Genomic DNA, 22,806 nt, shown 5'->3' with positions numbered 1-22,806 from the left:
CTGGAGTACAAACCTCCGCTGTTTGATAGCGTGAGGAGACTAGAGAGAAAAGAGTGTGGGAAAAAATCATAAATCTCTTAGACGCCACAGAAGTATGCATGCAGGTTTGAGCTTTTATGCTCTTTAAGAGAGCCAGAGTGTTACAGGCGGCTTGTCAGAGCAGGTCAGCACCCTCGCAAGGGCTCTTGGATGTTTGGGGACGGAGGACTTGACTGTGCGGATGAGTGCTGAAACTCTGGGTAAGTCACTGGCACTAGAGGAAGAGTGAAGCAGAAGGTGGATAAGTAGGGATTGTGCTGCCTTTATGCTTGTTTTTTTTAGATTAATGCACTGTTAAAGCTTTTGTTCTCTGCTCGCTGCAGTACCAGCCACTGCTTCCTGCTTTTCACTTGCTTTTCCTACTAATTATTCGCTGTTTCTTTTATGTGTCTGTCAGTGAGTGATCTGTCATCCCCAGGTACTTTGCACCATACTGTAGTTTCTTTATTACTTTGGTGATTTTATGCATCATGCTCGGTTATACGCTGTCGGGTTTATATGATGTGCATGTGTACATGCAGTGGTGTATGTATTAGTTTGTAGAGTCTCTGTATGTGGTTGGTTGACATTTGAAATAGTTTAGGACAGAGCATTGCATACCGCAGGACATGTTGGTTTCCCAAGAGAATTGTTTTTGAAATTATCACGACACGCATGCAGCTTTTATGAGCTCATTAATTGTGCTACATGGAATATTTGCATTGTAAAAAAAATAATTTGTCACACCGAGGGAACATTCAAAATAAAATAGTCAAGAAAAAAAAAAAACATTTACATTTGTATTATATCAGAACCATACAGTGTCAGTTATTGGCTGATATAATTTTTTTTACCCTCACATTTTCAATATTTAATTTTTTTCATCAACCAATATTGAATATTTTATTATACTTGCTAATTTTGCCTAATTTTACATTTATACTATTTTTGCTCTCACCTAACATTCCTTTAATGTTAATCTTTAAGATGACTAGGAATTCATGTAATCTTTGCAAGACTTAACAAGAATATCCATTTTTCATACTTTTTTATACATTTTGGTTTTTCTTATGATTTATTTTGTAAATATATTTTTTATTAATTTATATTATTTTATAAATTATTTATGTGTACTTTTAATGTTTAATGGTTATTATTTTTTTAGTAATATAATTTTTAAGTTTCAATAAGTTTTTTATAAATATGAATATATATTTATATGTGTGTGTGTGTGTGTGTGTCTGTGTGTGTGTGTGTGTGTGTGTGTGTGTATTACACACATGCATGCCTAAAAAAATACTTACATACAGTACACTTCCTGTGATATATTAATATAATTTTTCCGTCATGCATTCCTCGTCGTTGTGTATGCTTGCCTCTAGGACTTTCTAAGGCCGAAGTGTTAACCTCATGGCCCAGGTAATCTGCAGATGGCACAGCGGTGAGAATGACTGTGCCTCAGAATGAAGGCAGACAGACATCTCCATTAGGCTGCATTAGCTCAGTTCTGCAGTCAGCAGTGAAAGAGTCACAGAGGATCAGAACGGAACAGCAGTGAGGAGGTGTTGCATAATGAAAGTGGGACCCAGTGTGCAATGGATCAGCCCTGGTGTATTAGACGTAATCTCACAGCTACGCTGTCCACATGTGGATGGGGCTTGAGGTGCAGGCCTTCTCATAACACAAATAAAGCTGCCAATAAGCTGTATAGTCTTGGAGGGTGTGCCAAAATGTTCTCACAGAGCATTTCTTCTAACTTAACTTTAGATAGGCTAGGCTAGATATTTGGGATTTTTTGGGGGGGCTGGTTTTTACCAAGGTGGGGCTTTCATGTAGTTCACTACAGTTCCAGAGGGTTTTCCCATCAGTGGAAGGAAGAAAGATGTTGTTTGCTGATGCTCTAGTTTCAGACACCTTACACCAATTAGCATTAATGAGTCTGAGGGTAAAGCACTGCAGCATGGACTGAAAATGTGCACTTATGGATTCAGGTAAATTGTAGAATAGTTTAATTGGTTAATTTTTATATCAGCTACAACTAATAGTTGAATATAAACCAAGTTCCTCAAAATCAGGTCTGTAATACCAGCTACTCAACTGAAGCACTTTTTTTTTTTTTGAGCTAATCACTTGAGCTGCAGATAAATGACATCATGATCTGAGCTGATTGGCTAAGTACCAAGCCCCTCACTAGCTAGTATCCTGTGCTGCAAAGTCCATGTCAAAATAAGGTGGAAATAAAATTGAATTGAATGCTTCTTGTACTCACTGAAAAGTCTTGTTGGTGCAGAATCTTGCTTCAGTGTATGAAATATCAAATATGTTCTGATTGGCTTTGAATTTGTGTCTTCACAATTTCTTCCAGTGACAACTACAGAGCTTAGATTTGTTTCTAAACTCCAATTTTGCCTGTTTGTGTGTCTTTAGTCACAGCAACCTATATAGCATTTATCTTTTGATCAATTATTCAGTTATGGCCTCACAGTCCAGCCACATAGCAAGTTATTTTACAATCTTACAGCATTCCGCAAAATTTTATTGAATTTGAAGCACCAAACCTGCAGTTTAGAAGGACAAAGTCCTACTTAAAATAAATAGATCAAACTCCAAGCTACTTCCCAGAAACAACTACTCTGGAAAGTCCAAGTTGTCCTTCGAGTTTTGGTTGGAGTGTTTAGCATTGATGTTTCTCTGCAGCTGATTAAATCTTGATTAATTTATTCATTTTTAATTGTGTAGATGAACAAAGAGAATTTTAAGTCGACTTGAAATCCCGTTTCAGTCAGAAATGTCCCATGTTGTGGAACTAAAATAGGTTTCAAATGCTGCTTCATATTGGTTTTGAAGGAAGAGGTTTTATGCTGTTTTACACATGCAGCACTTGACTGCAGCGTCTGCACAGATCAGGTCCATCAACTCTACAGTCATATCAGACGTGACATCAGTCAGTTGAGTGTAAATCTCCTCCTGCCGTCTTAGCTAGTGATTTTACACCACATTAACAGGGTACAGTAGTCATGTCTCATGTCTGCAGTATTCTGTTCACTGTCACAGTTGAACTGTGGCATTTGGTATTTTCGGGCCACTCCAGAATAAGAATTTGTGCAATTAAGACTTTTCACTTACATAAAAGCAAGATCTATCGTTCCATGTAGGGTGCAGGCGTCATGCGAGGACACTTCCGGGCCCTCTGCTGTTTTGTCCTGTGGTGTTTTGAAGCTTGGATCCAATCAGTGGCCTGGTGCTGTGCGGGATTTGACAGGGCTGCCGGTCTAATGCTGTTGATCTGCCTGCTGTTGGTCCTTATGTTGCTGTCGACAGCGGCGAGCGCTGATTAAAACTAAATTCTTAACACCACAAGTACGCCTAATTCAGATGATCACTTTATGAGATTAATTTGCAATGGATTTGATGGACTATGTGTTGCATGCATGCTTTACTGATTTGATATATATTGGATTAGGGGATTGCATTTCTTATTCATTTATATGGAAATGGTCTAGTGGCCTATTTAGTTGAGATTGGTCATAATGGTCATCCAACAAATATATCAAACTTATATACAGTACTATTCAGAGGTTTAGGGTCTTTTTTTTTTTTTTTTTTTTTTTTTTTTTTTTTTTGAAAGAATGAAATTAATAGTTTTATTCTGCAAGGAAGCCTTAAATTGATTAACCTTGAATGCATGGCTAATGTTGCAAAAGATTTCTATTTTAAAAAAAAATTCCTGTTCTTTTGAACTTCCTATTCAGCAAAGAATCCTGAAAAAAAATATTACATTCTCCACAAAAAATATTAAGCAGCACAACTGTTTTCAAGATTGATAATAATAAGAAATGTGTGGCAAGTCAGCATTTTTGAATGATTCCTTAAGACTCAAGTATTTATACTGAAAATTCAGCTTTGCCATCACAGGAACATACAGTATTACACTTTAAAATATATTAAACGATAATTTTAAATTGTAAAAATCACACATTTGTTTCTAAATCTTTGATCAAATAAATACAGTTTGTCCGTTTATAAACTTTTGAAAGGTTGTGTGTTTTTAAATACATTCCAACTGCTTTCAATGCAAAATTACATATTATGTAAGAAGTGTACAGTATGTGATCGAGTCAGCCTGTTTGTTTCCTAATGGGCGATTAGTTGACTAATTTTTTCCAGGCAACCCACTGATTAGTCAATTTTGGCCATATTTAATTTTGCACGCTTATACTGTTTAGAAAAATCACATTGTTCTCACTAATGTTCCGTACTGCATGATTTTTTTCTGCATGTTCCACAGTTTTATTCTTGGTCTGACATGTCTGTGGGTTTGTGTGCAAGAATGAGTAGGAGTGTGTGAGAAAGAGTGAGAATGTGTGTAGAAAGTGAGAGAGAAATGAGAGAAACTGTCATGACATCTTTTTTTTTTCTCGTCTTTGTGTTGGAGGCTGACTTTTTCTCTTGATTCCTTCTGATCCCTGCATAGAGCAGGATTCATGGTGCTGCATTCCCTTATAATCATTGGTAAAGGCAGAAATGTGACACATCCCCTCATTGGCTCATCAGGTTCTAACTTGCAGTCAAATCTCACAGAATTGGCCCGACGTACTGCTGTATATCCTCCTTTACGTTGCCTCAGAGGCCTGCTGTATTTTTACGCATAGCACCAGCACTCGCTCCATAGTTGCTAGGTAACTGGCAGGCTCTGGTTCCTTTCCAGTTGTCCTCTGGTTGGGAGGCGCTGGTTATAAATGGATCTGAGATGGATAACGGCGAGTTGCCGTGACAATGGTGGCCTTGGGCCTGTTTGAATTGTACCTGCTGCAGATGGACTGGATCTGGCTTCTCATGAGGTGGCTAGCACCAAACAGCATCAGCAGCATCCACTGGACTGACGTCCCTCAGTGGCCTGAAAACCGCCAATAGAGATCAGGAAGATTTGTAGACACATTGTACACGCACATATACCAGACCTTATTACGTTCACTGTGTGGGTTGTGTTGGAGAATAATCCTGTCAGTAAAAACCTGTTATGTCTGCGGTGATTGGCTCTCTACATTTCGTCCACTGTAGCAAGGCAGACACACCGCATGGTATTTAGCATTTCAAGGAAAAGATTTTATGCCATATGAAAATAATATTGAGTTACTGAGAGAGATTGGTACGGAAGGGTGACATCAAGCAGAAGAAACCAAAGTGCTTACGGCTAGTTTTCGTGGGCTTAAAGGTCATTCAACCAATCTTGTGAGCTTTACAGCTCATTAGCCAATCAATGTGCTTCGCATGCTGTCCATTAGAGAGAGAAAGACAGTTGAAGAAATGGGGGTGTTTGGAGCAAAACTACTTATTTTTATACTGTAATTGACTAGTCGGTGAGATGTTTGTACAATTGGTCGACCAGTCGGTCTTAAGAAAGAACGCAACAGAATGGAACCAAATGGAGAAGTTACGTTTCAAAAAGGAAACGCTGTCTTAAAAATGTTCATGTTAGCCATTAGCATGCTAAAACCCTCTCAGAGAAGTTAAGTCTCTTAATTCATACTTTTTAAAGCAGTCATGCTAAAACATATGGCAACTAAAACAAAAAATACAAATATAAATTAGTCAACATAACTGGTTGTGTTTGGATTTGAATATGTTGATTTAGCTGGTTGTGTTTTGATTTGATTGTGAAAAGGTTGCGTCTCTTCATTCGTCGTCTTTAAAGCAGGGATGCTATAAATATTAAAACTAAAGCAAAAAAAAAATACGGAAGAAAATAAACTAGTTTGCATCACTTGTTGTCGCTGGCAGTGGTTGTGAATACACTGTTAGCATGTTAGCTATTACCATGCTAAAATGCTCTCAGGGAAGTTGCTCTGTTAATTCAGCCTCTTTAAAGCAGCGATGCTAAACATTAAAACTAAAGAGAGAGAGAAAGAAATAAACTACTCAACATCGCTGTTTGCTGTTTGTAATTGTTGTGAATATACACTGTTAGCTGTAGCATGCTAAAACCAGCTCAGAGAATTTGCATCTCTTACGTCATCCCCTTTAAAGCGGCCATGCTAAAACTATTAAAACTAAAACAAACAAAGGTAAAAATAAACTAATAGACTTGTCAGTTGGTGATCTTGGTTACTTGCTATGGTTTTTGGGACAAGGAGCATTGGATTGTGGGATGGAGGTAAAAAGATGGGAAAACAGAGTGAGCTGGTGAATAAAAGAGGGACTCATTAAAATCCAATGCACGAATGCTGCTGTAAGCACTAACAGTACTGTATTCACATCCTCCCAATCAGACAGGCCTCTGCGCCTCAGCTCCCTCAATTAAGAGGAACTGCTCATCCATACCACGGCTCATTCTGAGTTCTATTACTTATGTCTGCTTGTGCCTCAAGCATGAGATCATAGAGAGTTATGCGGCTGAGAAGTATTGCTCTGGCCTGACCTGACCTTTAAAGACGAGCTTGATCTTTAGATTAGATTAGATTAGATTCAACTTTATTGCCACTGCACATGTAAGGTACAAGGCAACGAAATGCAGTTGGCATCTAACCAGAAGTGCAATAAGCAGTAAGTACAGAATATACAAGGTTTAAGTTATGTACAATAACTATACAGATAAGTATTAGGGACATAATTTACAGATTTTAAATTTAAATACTATCAGCATGATATACAGATAGGTGTGCTATGAACATACTATACACATGGATTATGTGAAAGTGTATGTACACTATAGGTAGAACTATGAACATATGAAGATAATTTACACTATTGCAATGGATCGTAAAGTGCATAGAAATATTTCAGTGTGCAAATGGGTTATTCAGTGTATCTGGATAAACAGACAGTAGTGCAAGTAATAGCAAGTTTACTGTTTTGTTGTTGTAAATAAATAATAATAAATAAATCGGTCAGATGTAGTGATGAAGTGGGGGAGGGGTCTGTGTGTATGGTGTGGGGGGTGTCAGAGGGCAGAGTTCAGCAAGGAGACAGCTGTAGGGAAAAAGCTGTTCCTGGATCTGCTGGTCCTTGTCCGGAGGCTCCTGAAGCGCCTCCCGGAGGGCAGGAGGTTAAACAGTCCATGGTCAGGGTGAGAGGAGTCCTTAAGAATGCTGCGAGCTCGACGTAGACAGCGTTTCCTCTGGATGTCCTCAATAGCAGGAAGTGGGGTTCTTGTGATGCGTTGGGCAGTTTTCACCACCCTCTGCAGTGCTTTGCGGTCAGCCACCGAGCAGTTCCCATACCAGACTGTAATACAACTGGTCAGGATGCTCTTGATCGCACAGCGGTAAAAGTTCACCACTATGGCTGAAGACAGTTGGTTCTTCTTCAGTGTTCTGAGGAAGAAGAGGCGTTGATGAGCCTTCTTGACCAGGCTGGAGGTGTTTGTGGTCCAGGACAGGTCCTCAGAGATGGTGGTTCCCAGGAACTTGAAGCTGGAGACACGTTCAACAACCATCCCGTTAATGTGGATGGGGTCATGCATGCTTCCTTTCTTCTTCCTGAAGTCCACAATGAGCTCCTTTGTCTTACTGGTGTTAAGGAGCAGGTTATTTTCAGCGCACCATGTGGCCAGGTGCTGTACCTCTTCCCTGTAGGCAGTCTCATCGTTGTCACTGATGAGGCCAATCACCGTGGTGTCGTCTGCAAACTTAATGATGGAGTTGGATCCATGCACAGGCTTGCAGTCATGGGTGTACAGGGAGTAGAGGAATGGACTCAGCACACAGCCCTGTGGTACGCCGGTGTTAAGTGTGATGGTGGTGGAGTGGGTGTGGCCTGACCTAACATGCTGAGGTCTGTTGGTCAGAAAGTCCATGATCCAGTTGCAGAGGTAGGTATTAATGTCCAGGTCTCCAAGGTTTTGTGGTCAGCTTGGAGGGAATGACGATGTTAAATGCTGAACTGAAGTCAACAAACAACATCCGAACATATGTGTTGTTATTGTCCAAGTGTGTGAGTGCAGAGTGCAGCACTGTGCATACTGCATCCTATGTGCTCCTATTTCTGCGGTAGGCAAATTGATGTGGGTCCAGTGTGGGTGGGAGACAGTCTTTGAGGTGTGCTAGGACCAATCGCTCGAAGCACTTCATAATGATGGGTGTGAGTGCTACGGGGCGATAGTCATTCAGGCACATTGGGAGGAGTGTTTCGGTACTGGCACAATGGATGTGGACTTAAAACATGTTGGCACAGTTGCTTGGGTGAGGGACAGGTTGAAAATGTCTGTGAAGACCCCTGCAAGCTGCTCTGCACATGCTCTAAGCACACGTCCAGGAATACCGTCCGGGCCGGCAGCCTTTCTTGCGTTGATCCGGCTCAGTGCAGTATGAACATCTGTGGAGGTGAGTTTAAGGGGTTGGTGGTTTGCTGAGTGTGTAATCTTGGTGGCCGTCTCCTTGCTGTCGCTGTTGAAGCGAGCATAAAAGTCATTTAGCTCGTTAAGGAAGGAGACGTCCATGACCGGTGGAGTGGAGTTACTTGGCTTGTAGTCGCTGATGACCTGGATGCCCTGCCACATGCGTCGGGGGTCAGAGTTGGAAAAGTGTTCCTCTACCTTCAGCTTGTAGCAGTACTTGGCCTTTTTGATGCCCCTTTTCAGGTTAGCCCTGGATTTACTGTAGGCCTGAGCGTCATCTGACCTGAAGGCAGTGTTGCGGGCTTTCAGCGGATGTCGCACCTCCTTGTTCATCCATGGCTTCTGATTAGGGTACGTAGTTATCTGTTTTTCAGTTGTAACACTGTCAATGGTGGTGTTGATGTGATTCAGTACAGAGGAGGTATAGATGTCGATGTCCGTGTGAGAGCCACAGGCAGCCTGAGAAGCAAACATACTCCAGTCAGTGTGTTGAAACCTGTCCTGAAGTAAAGAGTCTGCTCCAGTTGGCCACACTTTGATGGTCCTCACTGATGGCTTCACACAGTTGATGAGGGGTGAATACTTGGGCGTGAGAAACAAAGAAAGGTGATCAGACTGTCCGAGGTGGGGGAGGGGGGTCGCGATGTAAGCTCCATCAATGTTTGTGTAAACATGATCCAAAGTTTTTGTCTCCTCTGGTGTGGCAGGAAACATGCTGGTGAAATTTGGGGAGCACTGTCTTTAATTTGCAGTGATTAAAATCACCCGCGACAATAAAAGCAGCCTCCGGGTGAGCAGTCTGTTGTTTACTAATGGCCGCATGAAGTTTAAAAAGCTTTGTTTACATAAATGCACAATCCACCACCTCTTGTTTTCCCGGTGTTATCTTAAATTCTATCTGCCCAGAGCGTGTAGCATCCGGCTAGCTCAATAGCATAATCGGGTACGTCGCTGTGTAGCCATGTTTCTGTGAAAACCATGACATTGCAGTCCAAAAGTCTCTTACTGTGGTGATGCGAAGTCGTAACTCATCCATTTTGTTCACCAGTGACCGCACATTAGCGAGGAAAATGCTCGGTAAAGAGAGCCGGAGCGGTGTTAGCTTTAGCTTAGCTCTTAGACCTCCGCGCTTCCCCCGCCTTTGTTTACGATCTCGACGCCTAGAGACATTTTACGCATGGAGTTTTAACCTTTTGTTTTACAGTCTTCAAACAGCATTCACAGCCCATATTACTCATATGACGCGTTTCTTATTAGTAATTGTTAACTAAAACTTTTAAAAAACAGTTTTCGTTATTTGAAATAAAACGTAACTTTATCAAAGTACTAAAATTATTAAAACGGAAATAAAAATAAAACAAAGCTAAATAGAAATATAAAAATGACAAAACGTATAAATTACTACAACCTAAACTAAAATTGAAATGTAAATGAAATATCTAAAAAAATTAAATTATAAATATTAATAAAGACAGTAAATCTTTAGAATGGGGAACACATACTCCCTATTAATTAAGAGTTTTCCCTCAATAAAATCCTAATTTGATGCTCATTAATAGTTAGTAAGGTAGTTGTTAAATTTAGGTATGGGGTAGGCAATATTAAGCAATCTAAGATATGGTCATGTAGAATAAGGCATTAATATGTGCTTTATAAGTACTAATAAACAGCCAGTATGCACCATTTGAAGCTTTAAAAATAATCATTGTGTCAAACAGGTTTCCAAAACACTCCCCCCATCTTCCATTGGTCAATAAACAGATAGCCCCGCCCCCAAACTCAGGCCATTGGCTGAGCCAAAGTTGCTGTGCCAAGCTATGCAGTGTGAAATGTTTTCGGAGAATCATCAGACGCTAAATATTAAGTTGTCTCTGTGTATTAAACTAGTATTTAAAAAAAAAGTATTGTGTGTGTGTGTGTGTGGTGTGTGTGTGTGTGTGTGTGTGTGTGTGTGTGTGTGTGTGTGTGTGTGTGTGTGTGTGTGTGTGTGTGTGTGTGTGTGTGTGTGTCAACATGTTTCAGACTCAGGAGTTTGTGCACGTCTGGTGTGGAGATTACACTCCTGCCGCTGGACCGCTGAGGTTAATCCCTCTTCAGACCTGCTTCCTGCTCACTTTCTCTAATCTAATGGGATTAACTGTCATTTTACATCCAACACTGCAGCAATTACATCCACCGAAAGAAGAGACTTCACAAGACTCCATTATGCATGAAACAGATGAATGTTTTTAATAGCACTTCAATTATTGTGTAAAAATGTCAATGGTCTCTCTGGTTTGTGCTGTTCTTTTTTTACAGAGTGCCCAAATCTTTCACACACTCCCTGATTTTCTTTCTCCAATGAATGCACAATGAGGAGCTGCCTGATTAGGTGTCAAATAGGCCTAACTGGCTGGCAGATAAACACTCTAATTTGACTGAATTAATTTGCCGCAAATTAAGATTTTGGATTTGAAAGGTCGGCAGCATGCTGTTGGATAAGTGCCGTTGCACTTTATTGTCCTGTAAAGCAGTTGGGTGTTTCTTAATCAGAGTTTACACACTAACAGCTTCCATTCTTTGCCCTTTAGTCTGTCTTTCACAGTAGAATCACAGTTTTTATTCCTAGTATTTTATTTGTAGGCAAATCATAGTCTGAAAGAAGGACCAACTTGGCCCGTGTAGCAAGAAAAAACTATTTACTAAAATGTATATACTATTATAGTATGTATTATTATTCTAAAATAACTTATATTTTCAAGTCAAAATATTTTAGTATAATATAAAATATTTTATTGAAGTTTTATTTCAGTTTCTTAAAAAAATAATGAATAGTTTGTTAATGTATACCACAGACCTCTTTGTTGTTTGTCTAGCTAAATGCATTACCTTTGTAATCACTGGGCCTCAAACATGAAATATGAAGTTAACAAATTAGTTTAAACTGAATTGAGTCCAACAGTTTGTATTTGTGTGGTTTTGTTTTGATGATGAGGAGGTTAAGATTAATTTTGTTTTGTTTTTGTGCGGCATCATTATTTTTAGGTTGTTACTGAAAAAGAACTGTTACTGGAAAAGTCGTAAGAGAACCATCACAAAGTGCTTTTTAATGAGCTTTTAGTCAATATTAGATCGAATATCTCAATGCCTGAAAGTCTTCCAGAAATACATCCAGGCACCTTTGCCATACTATATTTAGTGCACTATGCATCCTAATGTTATATTCAGTACAGAATGTGAATTAGGATGCAGCTCTGGTGCTTTCTCTCAGTAGCTTACACTGCAGTCAGCATACTGTACCCGGTGGTGCGGTTGTATTCACGAACAGTCGCAGTGATTAAAACACATGGCTGCTTCTCTTTATCACCCCTGCTGCATGTGTAATGCGAGTCTTATGCATATCATCCAAAGCGCCGCTTGTGTGATAGAGCCTTTTGCGCTGTCGTCCAGTCTGTACAGTATTTCTCCATGGCACATTGCATCTCCACTGCAGCCTGCTCTACACATTTGCATTTAAATTAAATTCAATCTCCTCTGCTTTTTACCGTCATGCAGTAAGGCAGGACTGAACCTTACACTCAGCATCCTCTCTTTGTTCATTTCCTCCTGTTTTCTCTCCTTTTGTTTGTGTTTCCTGCTGCAATGGCATGCAAGCGGGAATATAAATAGCTTATATTAACCTCTATGTATCTGTATTCTTAACTTCTACGTATCTGTATTTAGATTTAAAGACCTACTGATGCATACTGGCTGCGAGAATGGCATGAGCATTAAGTTTGCTGGCTTTACTTAGTCTTTGCAAGGGCTGCTAATCATTGCATCCGATGAAGATCAAGGATTTCTAGTCAAAATGTTTGCAAGGTTTATGCAATCAACGGTCTGTAGACACTACTAAGTTGTAATTTTAACATAATTATTTGTATGTTATGGCTGTTATTAAAATTCACTAACATTTTTTAAAGAAAAATACATAAATACTACATTTAAAACATCAAATTTATGCATCACATTATAATATACCATATGAAAAATAGATATTCATTTTGAGATTTGCTAAAGATTATATTTAACAGTATTATTAAATTATTAGTGTTAACTTTGATGATGGCAAAGGTAATATACATATAGGAAAAATTAGCATTTACAATTAAATTAAATTAAATATGCCAGTACAATTAAAAAAATAAATAAATCACATATTCCCATATAATCAATATTATACAGACTACATTATTAAATTTTAGTTTTATGTATATCAGACTAAATACAAATGAATATGTGTATTAAATGGGGTTGACAAGACTGAGAAATATATATTTGTAAAAAATTGTAGAACTTTTAGATGTCTATATCAGTCAACCCTACCAAGAACTGAGCAGGAATAATTCTCGGCCAGAATAACCTACGAAGTGGACCAGACTTTATGTCAATAGTCAAAAACACAATTCTGACTACGTACTTCAGACAAGTATAGCTGTGTCCTTGTGTGTTTGTGTACTTTATTTCTCATGTGAAACCTCCAGGCACATTGAAACAAGTTTTATGTGGTTTAAACTCCCAAACTGGCAAATTATCTGAAGCAGACTGTCTGATTTCAGCAAGCACACACCCTGCTGTATTCCTGAAGGGTTTTCCGTCCAGTTCCAGTCTTTGTTGCCCTCAGCACCTGTAATCTGGCCAGTGTGGGCCTGAGGGAGAGCGGCTGCTGGCTGCTTCAGATTGGCTTGTTTGTGGCATCTCCAGAGGGTTTAAACAGGGTTAATGAGCCTCTGGTGCACACAATCCTAAACCTCCTTACGCAAATAGATTTTAGACATGAGAGCCTTTAAAGACAAACACAGGGGATCATTAACCCAAAGTGCTGAAATGTGTGGCTCCTGTAAGTAGTTCTGTTCATGAAGATGGAGGTGTTTTAGCCAGTATGAACAGTTGTTTAGCCTGCAGACATTTGTTTTTCTTTTCTTGGACTGGCTTATTTCTGTTTCTGGTATTATATTAGATTGGCAAGGTATGGATTTGGTACTGGGGAACGTGAAGGTGTTCGCAGTGGGCAACTGTGTTAAACTAACAGAATCTAAATATATATATACTATTCTTTCACGCACGTTCACAGCAAATAAATGGAGAAGCTAGTGTCACATTTATGCACAGTCATGGAAGCTCAGCTCATTTATCTGCAGGTCATAATCTCAGCATTGGATTGTCAGTTCCGGACACTGTTGTAATCGAAAACCATGATTTGTGCTGAAAGGAAATATCCTCCCATTGATTTGATTTTCTAGGATAAAATAGTGGTGATCATTTTAAATGAAGCTAGAGAACATTGTTGCTATAGGGACAGAAATGAGGCGGCTAATGAGAAGCTACCATGTGTGTTGTGACTAAAGCAGCTTTTTAACATGCATTTGATGCCTCTGTGCAACCTGGTTTACAGTAATGGCTCAACTAAGTGACAGACCACTGTTTCTGTATGCTCATTAACTGTGTGGAATAATTCCCTGTTCATTGAGGTTGCTGTATTTATGTGTGTGTGTGTGTGTGTGTGTGTGTGTGAGAGAGAGAGAGAGAGAGAGAGAAAGAGAAAGAATTGGGGCAGACTGAAAAGTAGGAGTCTTAGAGACATTATTGATCTTTATGTGTTTGTGGTCTCTTTCTGTGTGTGTTCTTTTAAGTTTCATCATATTGACCGGGATTCTTTAGTGACCATCCTTTACTATTATTACACACCTGATGCACTTAAGACAGTAAAAAAAAAAAGCTCCTGTGGACAAAAACTTTGTAGTTGTATAGAACAGACACACAGTGAATATAAAACGCTGTCTGTGTGGTTTTAGCAGCCGATTCACTGAAGGCCGTATGGAAAGAAGGCAAGTTTACACTGAATAAAATTTAATTATTGGATTGAAATATGGCGCAGTGCTATTTCAGAGAATTTTAGGACATGGTTACTATATATAAGTTAGAAGTTCACAAATTCACTGCACACCCAACGTGAGTTAGTGTTATCCAGTATAATGATCCAGTATGTGCTGGAGCAAGTTACATTTTATTAAAATTTATTAAAACATATGTATGAAGTTCATGAAAACATTCATCCATCCATTGCATTTTATTTGACTTCTATTAGTATTATTATTATTACATGCTGGAACAAATTACATTTTATTAAAATTTATGACAAATATTTTATTTTAATTTAAAACACCATTCACAGATAAAACCAGGAAGTTTCATTAACTAGCAGGTTCTCTTTGATTTCGTGTTGGCTTGAAACTTGAAGGTGGCGATAAGAATGAGTTTTTCACGCTAAACTCACAGGAATAAATGCACAGCACTCACTTTTCCTGTCTCTTTCTCTCTTTCAGGTTCTTAAGATTAATTTGATCGGCCACAGGAAAAGAATACTAGCGTCACTTGGAGATCGACTGCACGAAGACACTCCACAGAAACCACCACGGGCCATCTCTCTAAGGGTGAGTCCAAATCTTCCTCTTTCTCCAGCATAAACTCCCCTCACATTATGTCTGTTTTGTTGTCAGTCACCAAGCAACGGTAAATGTAATGTTCATCCTAAATGTCACTCAGAATTGTGTGCATGTTTGTGTACGTTTAGACAGAGCAGTGTTTTTAAAAAAAAATAGAAAATGTCATTTTCTGTGCGATTTGGTCTTATCTTGAGAGCGATGGCATTCTTATGCCCTGAGCCGCTCCAGGGATTTAACTTGATCTTCCAAGCTGGATCAGACAGCTGCTCTCAAACTCTTTTCCAGGAGTCAAATCGATATAAAAGCCAGTCCAGAGCAACAGAAATCAGAGTTCCTTTGGGCCACAGCTTATATGCCTTCTTAATCAAAGGACAAGGACTGTCTGATGTAGAAACAGTGGGCCACATGACTAAAAAAATTAATTCAAACACAAAGCAAAAACAGGCACACAGCTAGACCTCCAATATGAAAATCCCTAGAGAAAGCTATCCGTTAGCATTCCCATTCATCTCAAAGGCAGTTGCTCTACTAACCACCCAAAACCTTTTCTTCGTCGCCCTCCCGCAGGAGCCCACTGGGAACCACACTCCACCTCAGCTGTCCCCTTCTCTGAATCAGGCCTATCCCAACGCCGGCTCCCTGGACGTCCAGCACCTCATCATGCAGGCCGACGCCAGACGCAGACGCAACGACAACTACTTCGAGGATGTCCCGCGCTCCAAGCTAGAGAGACAGATGGCACAAGTCAGTATGGTGAGTTAGTGCACTTGCGTCAAGTGCACTACTCTCCTCTATCCTCCTGTTTTGGTGTGACCAATTGTGGTTCGTGCACCTTTATATCTGGATAGTATCACTAATAAATCAGCATGGTGGTGTGTTAAACACAATTGTGAATGTGCTGTGGCTACGAGCTCTCATTGTGAGCTTATCAGTGATGTGTGTGCCTGTGTGTTTTGCAGTGATTATGAATAGAATGAGTTATCACACAAAACGTAATGACAAAAGGGTACAAAAAGACCTTACATCCTATTCTTCTTTTACCCTTTATCGGGTTTTCTCGCCCTGTGTCTCCATGTATCTTTACAGAGGGAGAGAGAGACACAAAAAAGAGTGAAAGAGTGAGAAAAAGGCTTTAGACTGAATACAAAAAGCTTAACAGAACTGCTTAGAAACAATTTTCTCTTAGAAACATTGATTTAAATGTCAAAATTTGAAGTAGAAAAACTGGAATAGTATTGTCTTGTTAAGTGTACTCCAAATTTTGTTATTGATTTAGCTGATTATTATTATTATTATTACATTTACACAACAACATACTAAAAATGGGAATGTTTTTTCTTTGCGTTAATGCATACAGACGACAGCAGAGACGATGACGGTATAGTTTGCTTTTTCAGGACTCCAAACCGTCGTTGTCATGTAAATGAATGGCCAAAACACCTTAAATGTTTTCTGTGTTTAGTTCAAAACGGTGTTGTGTAAAAAAAATAAGGAATACCTTCTGCTTTTTTGATTGTTACCTAACTCTGGACCTTGATTTAATTCCTAATGTTTGTTTTTCCACTACCCTCCTTTTCAGCAAGGGGAATGGTGCGAGCCAATCACGTTACGGCCTCCGAACGAGGCGACGTCATCTACGCCGGTGCAGTACTGGCAGCACCATCCTGAGAAGCTCATATTCCAGTCATGTGACTATGAAGCATATGTAAGTGTGGGTGTTAAAAGTGATCAATGATAAATGTTTCTCAGATTTCCTTAAAAAACAACACCTAAAGGAACTTAAAAACACGTTAAATGCAAGCATACGAAAAATTTAGATGCAGATTTGGCCTTGGCGAGCTCCTGTAAGCCATCAGATAGCGAAAGAGAAAAGCATACGTGAAAGCTATCTGTGAGTTCTTTAGTTATTCAGTGGTGAATAAATGGTGTTTTAACCTTCAATCAATACAGCTTTTTTCAGCTCTCTGGGCCCGAGCATCTCTAGTATTAGCTTACATAAACTCACTCTGTTTCCTAGCAACAGCCATGTAAATTTGATTGGCTTAGGCCATATCCACACGTACATGGATATTTTTATAAACAGTTTTTCCTTCTTCCGTTTTTTAAAAAAATCTCCGTCCACATGAAAATGCAAACGCATGCTATGAAGAGCATGCCAAGCCAACAGTTGGCGATAAAATCGCAACCGTAAAGCCATGCTGGCCAATCAGAAGCCTGAAAATGTTTCCAGTAGGTGGAGATAAAAGCGCAGGCTCAGACGTCACAAGCCAAAAACTACACGATAACACTGCAACCAGAGTTTTTGAAAATCTTCACCCTTCCAGGCGTTAACCGCATAGAAAAAGCTGCGGGTTTTTTTGTTTTTTTTTTGGCGTGTGGACAGGGCTTTACTCTCCTGTGCCAAAAACATTGATGGAGTTAATGAACAGTCCATTCGTGTAAGTGTGACTAACACACAGAGGCCAAAGGTTAAGTGTATATTTGCATTATTGATCTGTGAAGGAACGGACAGATCTGTGGATCAATGCTTATCCCACTAGAAGTAAAATATGTCACAAAATCAATTGATATTACACTTAAGCGATGATTTTCCCGACTCTCATGGTGCTTTAAGTCAGTAATGAGACGCTTCCCTGAATAGGAAAACGTACACTTTTTAACAATTGATATTATATTACAGATATTATATATCTGGCAAATAAAATATAGTTAAATAACAATATTAAAATGAAATAAAACATTACAAGAAAATGAAATGTAATAAAATATTAAAATATAAAGTATTTAAATAAAATAAAAATAAAGTATTAAAATGAAAAATATAAATATATAAAAAAAGGAAATGTAATAAAAATGAAGAATCACAGATACAGAGAAACTGTGCACTTAAATTAAACTACAAATGTGTGTGATTAATGGTCTAGAGAGAATTTGGAAATAATATGCATGTTATTTTGTGATTGAAAATGTGACAGTAGCATCTGCTTGTCTTTACAATAAACATTTCAGGCTCATCTAGTCGTAAGATGATTGGGTTTTACACTCAGTGCTTTATAAAACACTGTCATGTGACCTGACTGTAGATGCCAGATTGCTTTCATGTGAAACACAGCCTGCTGGCTCTCAAGGTTGTCCTTGTCCAATACCCAGCAGTGCAGTGTAACACTTCACCAGATCACAGCACTAACTATGCTCTTTCCAAACAATCTCTTCCTACGCGCTTCATTGTACATTTCCATTTTGTTATTGATTTAGCTGACAGTTGTACTCACAGTGACGCACACACATCTGTGCACACCTACTGATGGGAAAGAAATACCTTAATCAGGATTGTATTATTCTTTTAAAATAAAAGAGACATAATGTTACTTGACGTAACTCTCTAGTCCACCCTGATCATGTATTTTTAAAAAACTAATTAAATAGTCATTTAAATTTTGAGGTCGACTTGTCAGGACCATGAGTACTTTAACATTTGACCGCCCACATTTATAATTGTTACTAGTTTCACATGTAAAATAGGTTAGCCAATTATAAAAGAACTCATTTACATGTACAAGCTCGTGACTAAATAGTTAAAATGTTGATATGAATTATAAACTAGCTTTAGAGAAAACTCATAATTTATAGATAACAAAGATATAAATGTCTAATATAAATTTTAAAACAACAAATACATAATAAATATAATAAAAATATTATTATTTAAAATCAGAATAACTTTGTATAATAGTATTAAAATTAAAAAATGTATATAGATTTTATTTTTTATTATAAATTATATTAAAATAATTTTAAATAATAATAGTTTTATAATAGTATGTCAAATTTTGATATAAATTCTAAACTAGCTTTAGTTAAAACTCATAATTTATAAACAGAAAAGATGTAAATGTCTAGTTTTTAATTACATAATAAATATTATTTAAAATAGTTATACATTTATCTAAAATATGTTATTTAAAAAGTAATGTATAGAAAGATTGTTTTGCAATAAAATAATATTAAAATTAATAATAAAAGTTATATAATATCAAATTTCAATATTAAAATACTAAAAAGTAGGAAAAAATGTAAACAATTACACACACACACACATATAAATACATATTTATATATAATTCTACTTTTTCTGTTTTTTAATTATACATATACTATAACTATATGAATGTGTTTGTCATTTCTGATTGTGTGTTTGTTCTGCAGTATCTGGGCTCTATATTGGTGAAGGAGTTACGCGGGACAGAGTCCACGCATGACGCCTGCGCAAAAATGAGGGTAAGAGTTGTGTCACCATGGCCACCACTAAACAGTCTGTCTAGTCATGCTCCTGCTGCCCTCAGGTCACTATGACACACATTCATTGAGAAAACAGGAAATGTCTCTGTTGCTAAGGCAATGTGAAGGGAAATAATATTATGGCCAATTATGACTCTTCTCATAATCGTATAAATAGCCTACTTCACGTTCTCACGTTCTCATGAGATTGTTTAACACGGCAGGACAGTTCACCCGCTCTCTTGTTGTATGCATGTAAAACACCATCTGCTCTCCATCTCTCTCCTTTCTGCTCCCCGCTGCATGTTTCAATGAGGCCAAGAGATTTTGAGACCTGCCGCCCCTTGCTTCTTCACAAACACATTAATACATTCAGAGGATGTAAATCTAGGTCCTCCGTCTCTCACTCTTTGTTTTAAGATGAATATTTTGACAGGTACAGAACAGTAGAGACCCACTGATGCATGGGAAACCACTGACAGAGCGAGCGAGCGAGGGGGGAAATGAGGTCCAGATGAATATATATTGTATATTCCACTCTGACAACTGATATGACAGCGTAGGAAGATATGAAAATGAATTCTCATTCTCTGTAGTTCATCATCATACTCGGCCAAATTTGATTTATGCCCCTTGGAGCCTGAGGTGGTCTTTCAGCCTGGTCTGGTTTGCTGGTGTAAGAGAGGTTTTAAGCTTGTATCACGCTGACAGACCAACAAAACACTAGCTAAACCAGATAAAACCACCTTTTCCCAGTGTCTTTATATGCGGTGTATGATGTCACCAACTTTCAAACCCAATGAGGCCATAGTTTAAACAGTGCAGAATGTTATTTTGGCCCTTTTTTGTTTGTCTCATGAGATGGCACACTATCTGGGTTATTGCAGGGTACTGAATGACGTTACGTGTAAATAATTTAGTGTGTGTTTGAGTTTGTATTAAGCAGATCTCAGTCAGTGTGTGATGGGGCCTCATGAATGTTAATGTCGGAGACTGTAAGACTGTCTGCTGATCTCTCCTCCTCTCATCCTCTCTGTGGTCTACAGAACAGATGAAGAAGATTCCCACCATAGTACTGTCTGTCTCCTATAAGGGCGTCAAGTTTATTGATGCCACGAACAAGGTACTCATCAATTTAATCCTAATTACAGTACATTGAGTTACATAATCACAATAAATTGCATGTCATTAAAAAAATTAAGACATTACATTATTCTGACAAAGCATTGGATTTATATTACAAGTGCTATTATAAGTCACATTATATTGACAGTCCATGTTATAAATGTAGAATAGAAAAATGTTATTGATAAATAGTAACAGATTTTTTTTTCTTTCTCTGATGTTTAGAACATTATAGCAGAGCATGAGATCAGGAATATCTCATGTGCCGCGCAGGACCCGGAAGATCTCTCCACATTTGCGTACATCACCAAGGACCTGAAATCCAGCCATCATTACTGCCACGTGTTTACAGCTTTTGATGTGGTTAGTAAAACATAAAAAATTCACTTTTGAACTTTCTGATAAAGCATAAATAAAAATGAGACGTACATAAAAGCTCAGTTACAAATGCAAGTCATGCAAGTGTTGCAAAGCATGTCTGAGGAACAGAACCACATTTCATAAATGAAAATTTAATTATTATTCAAATATTAGTGAAGATGTATTTGATTATTACTTTAAGATTATTATCAATTTAATCAATAATATCAAATGAATATGACAGAATGCCAAAATAGGCAAAACAACGAAAGTTGCATATTTTTTATTTGTAATCTTAATTATTTAAATGGATAAAAAATATATGCGTGTAACAGGAGTAGAAGAGCAGTTTTTTAAGCCTATTTCATAAATTAATGGTATTTTGAAGCACTGTATAAAAAACTTAAATGAGATATTTGAAAAAGAACACGGTAACAATTTAAACAATATATTTTATTTGTGAACTTATGTTCAGCTCTTCTTTTTAATAGTTTACTTTTAACTATTTTTTAATTTTTTGGATCATCAAAGCTCAGTAAATATTGGTCACAAACACAGAGATTATATATCTAAGTGTGTGAGTTTTTTACTTACTTTTTTTAAATTACTCTTCTCATTAACGGCATTATGTTGTTCATAAAATTTAGTGGGCTCAGGGAGGCAAGAAGGAAGTGGATTCCTGCTGTAACATTACCTGTTGGTGTCTCTGTTGGACAATGTTTCTTTAGAAAAAAGAGTGATTTATACACTTTTAATGTTATATTATGTAATATTCTCTTTGTTTTATTTTTGTACTACAATTTTTTTTTTTCATCCAATAATTTGAGGAGCCTCTGCCTCCCTAGCCTCCTCGGAGGAAACGCCCCATATATATATATATATATATATGTGTGTGTGTGTGTGTGTGTGTGTGTGTATGTGTGTGTGTGTGTGTGTCTAGTGTTTGAACTATTTTCTGTGATGAGATTATAAAAATTGTGAGTTGATATGTCACATTTTATAGCATCTATGCAGTCATTTTAAGTATAAAATACACATTTTCTTAGCTTAAATGGCTGTAGTGGCGTTTTTTTAAGAAATTGTTGCTTAAGTAAGCTTGATGTCTTCTGTGTTACCGTCTGTCACAGTAACACCACAGAGCTGTCTCTGCGTTCTGTGTTACCGTCTATAATATGCTTAAAGCATGTTTTTAATCATTTAAAAATCACTAAGCTCTGAAATTATGGAAGGAAAACGGTAAAATGCTGCCAAATGTAGTAGCACTAAATTGAACTCAAATCTTAAAGGCTTTTTCATCTTTTTCTCAACTGATTTGTAGCAGCGTAGATCCCCCACAAGTGTAAATTGCAAGTTGATTTTTGAAAGTGGGTCTCTGATCATCTCTGCATGTTTGTGTGTATTTTTACTCAGAATCTGGCCTATGAGATTATCCTGACGTTGGGCCAGGCGTTTGAGGTAGCGTATCAGTTAGCCCTGCAGGCCAGAAAGAGCGGCCACGGGTCATCTACTCTGCCTGAGAGCTTCGACAGCAAACCCTCCAAACCTGTCCCTAAACCCCGAGTCAACATACGCAAGTCTGTGAGTCACTTTGCCCTTTGAGCACTAACACACACACAAACACTGACTTAAGCCTCTAACCTCAGCCTGTCTCACCTCATCCATCTGTACATATGTACACCTGCACAGCTGCCTGCACACCTTGAAGCCACATCTGTGTGTGCTCAAGCTGAGTGATGCATCATGGGAAACACAGTCTCTGGTTTGAGCTGCTACAATGCATGACCACAATTTAATTTTGATTCAGTGTATTGATTTAAATTTGATGTTGATCTGTTGTGTGTCAAAAGTTAAACTGTTAATAATGCAATCATCCAAATATGCTGATTTCTTATTATAATAGTGTATTTTTTTAAATTTGATTTTGATGTTTTGTGTTTTTGTGGAAACCATGATACTTTTTCTATATATTCTAAAGAACAGCATTCTTCTGTAACTTATGTAAACTTGTAAAATTGTCACTTTTGATCAGTTTAATACATCCTTCCAGATTAAGAGTAATTTCTTTAAAAAACTTTAATCTTACTTTATTTTGGCCAGTTGCCAAAGCATAATTTCTTATTTTCATTTAGTTGAACATTATTAACATTCATTTTATTTTACTAAAATATACTGAAATTGAAATAAAATGAATAAAAACTATAAACAAAAGCATTAACTAAAATTACA

General features: G+C 37.8%; 1 protein-coding gene across 11 annotated transcripts in view; it reads left to right on the top strand.

Annotated features, from left to right (window-relative positions):
* The window catches only part of LOC109107154 (ankyrin repeat and sterile alpha motif domain-containing protein 1B-like), a 137,592-nt gene that overhangs the window by 107,756 nt on the left and 7,030 nt on the right, over window positions 1–22,806 (top strand). For 6 of the 11 annotated variants that reach the window (XM_042740964.1, XM_042740984.1, XM_042741000.1 and 3 more), the window contains 8 exons: window positions 14,698–14,805; window positions 15,385–15,570; window positions 16,175–16,195; window positions 16,397–16,522; window positions 19,024–19,095; window positions 20,135–20,218; window positions 20,446–20,583; window positions 21,991–22,158. In XM_042740964.1, coding sequence (XP_042596898.1) covers window positions 14,698–14,805; window positions 15,385–15,570; window positions 16,175–16,195; window positions 16,397–16,522; window positions 19,024–19,095; window positions 20,135–20,218; window positions 20,446–20,583; window positions 21,991–22,158 — 903 coding nt within the window. The remainder of the gene's footprint in view (window positions 1–14,697; window positions 14,806–15,384; window positions 15,571–16,174; window positions 16,196–16,396; window positions 16,523–19,023; window positions 19,096–20,134; window positions 20,219–20,445; window positions 20,584–21,990; window positions 22,159–22,806) is intronic. The other 5 variants (XM_042740990.1, XM_042741025.1, XM_042740977.1 and 2 more) reach the window with 3 other exon arrangements.

This window comes from Cyprinus carpio, chromosome A4, assembly GCF_018340385.1.
Source record: "Cyprinus carpio isolate SPL01 chromosome A4, ASM1834038v1, whole genome shotgun sequence".
Taxonomy (NCBI): Eukaryota; Metazoa; Chordata; class Actinopteri; order Cypriniformes; family Cyprinidae; genus Cyprinus; species Cyprinus carpio.
This window is presented reverse-complemented; position numbering and strand designations above follow the sequence as displayed.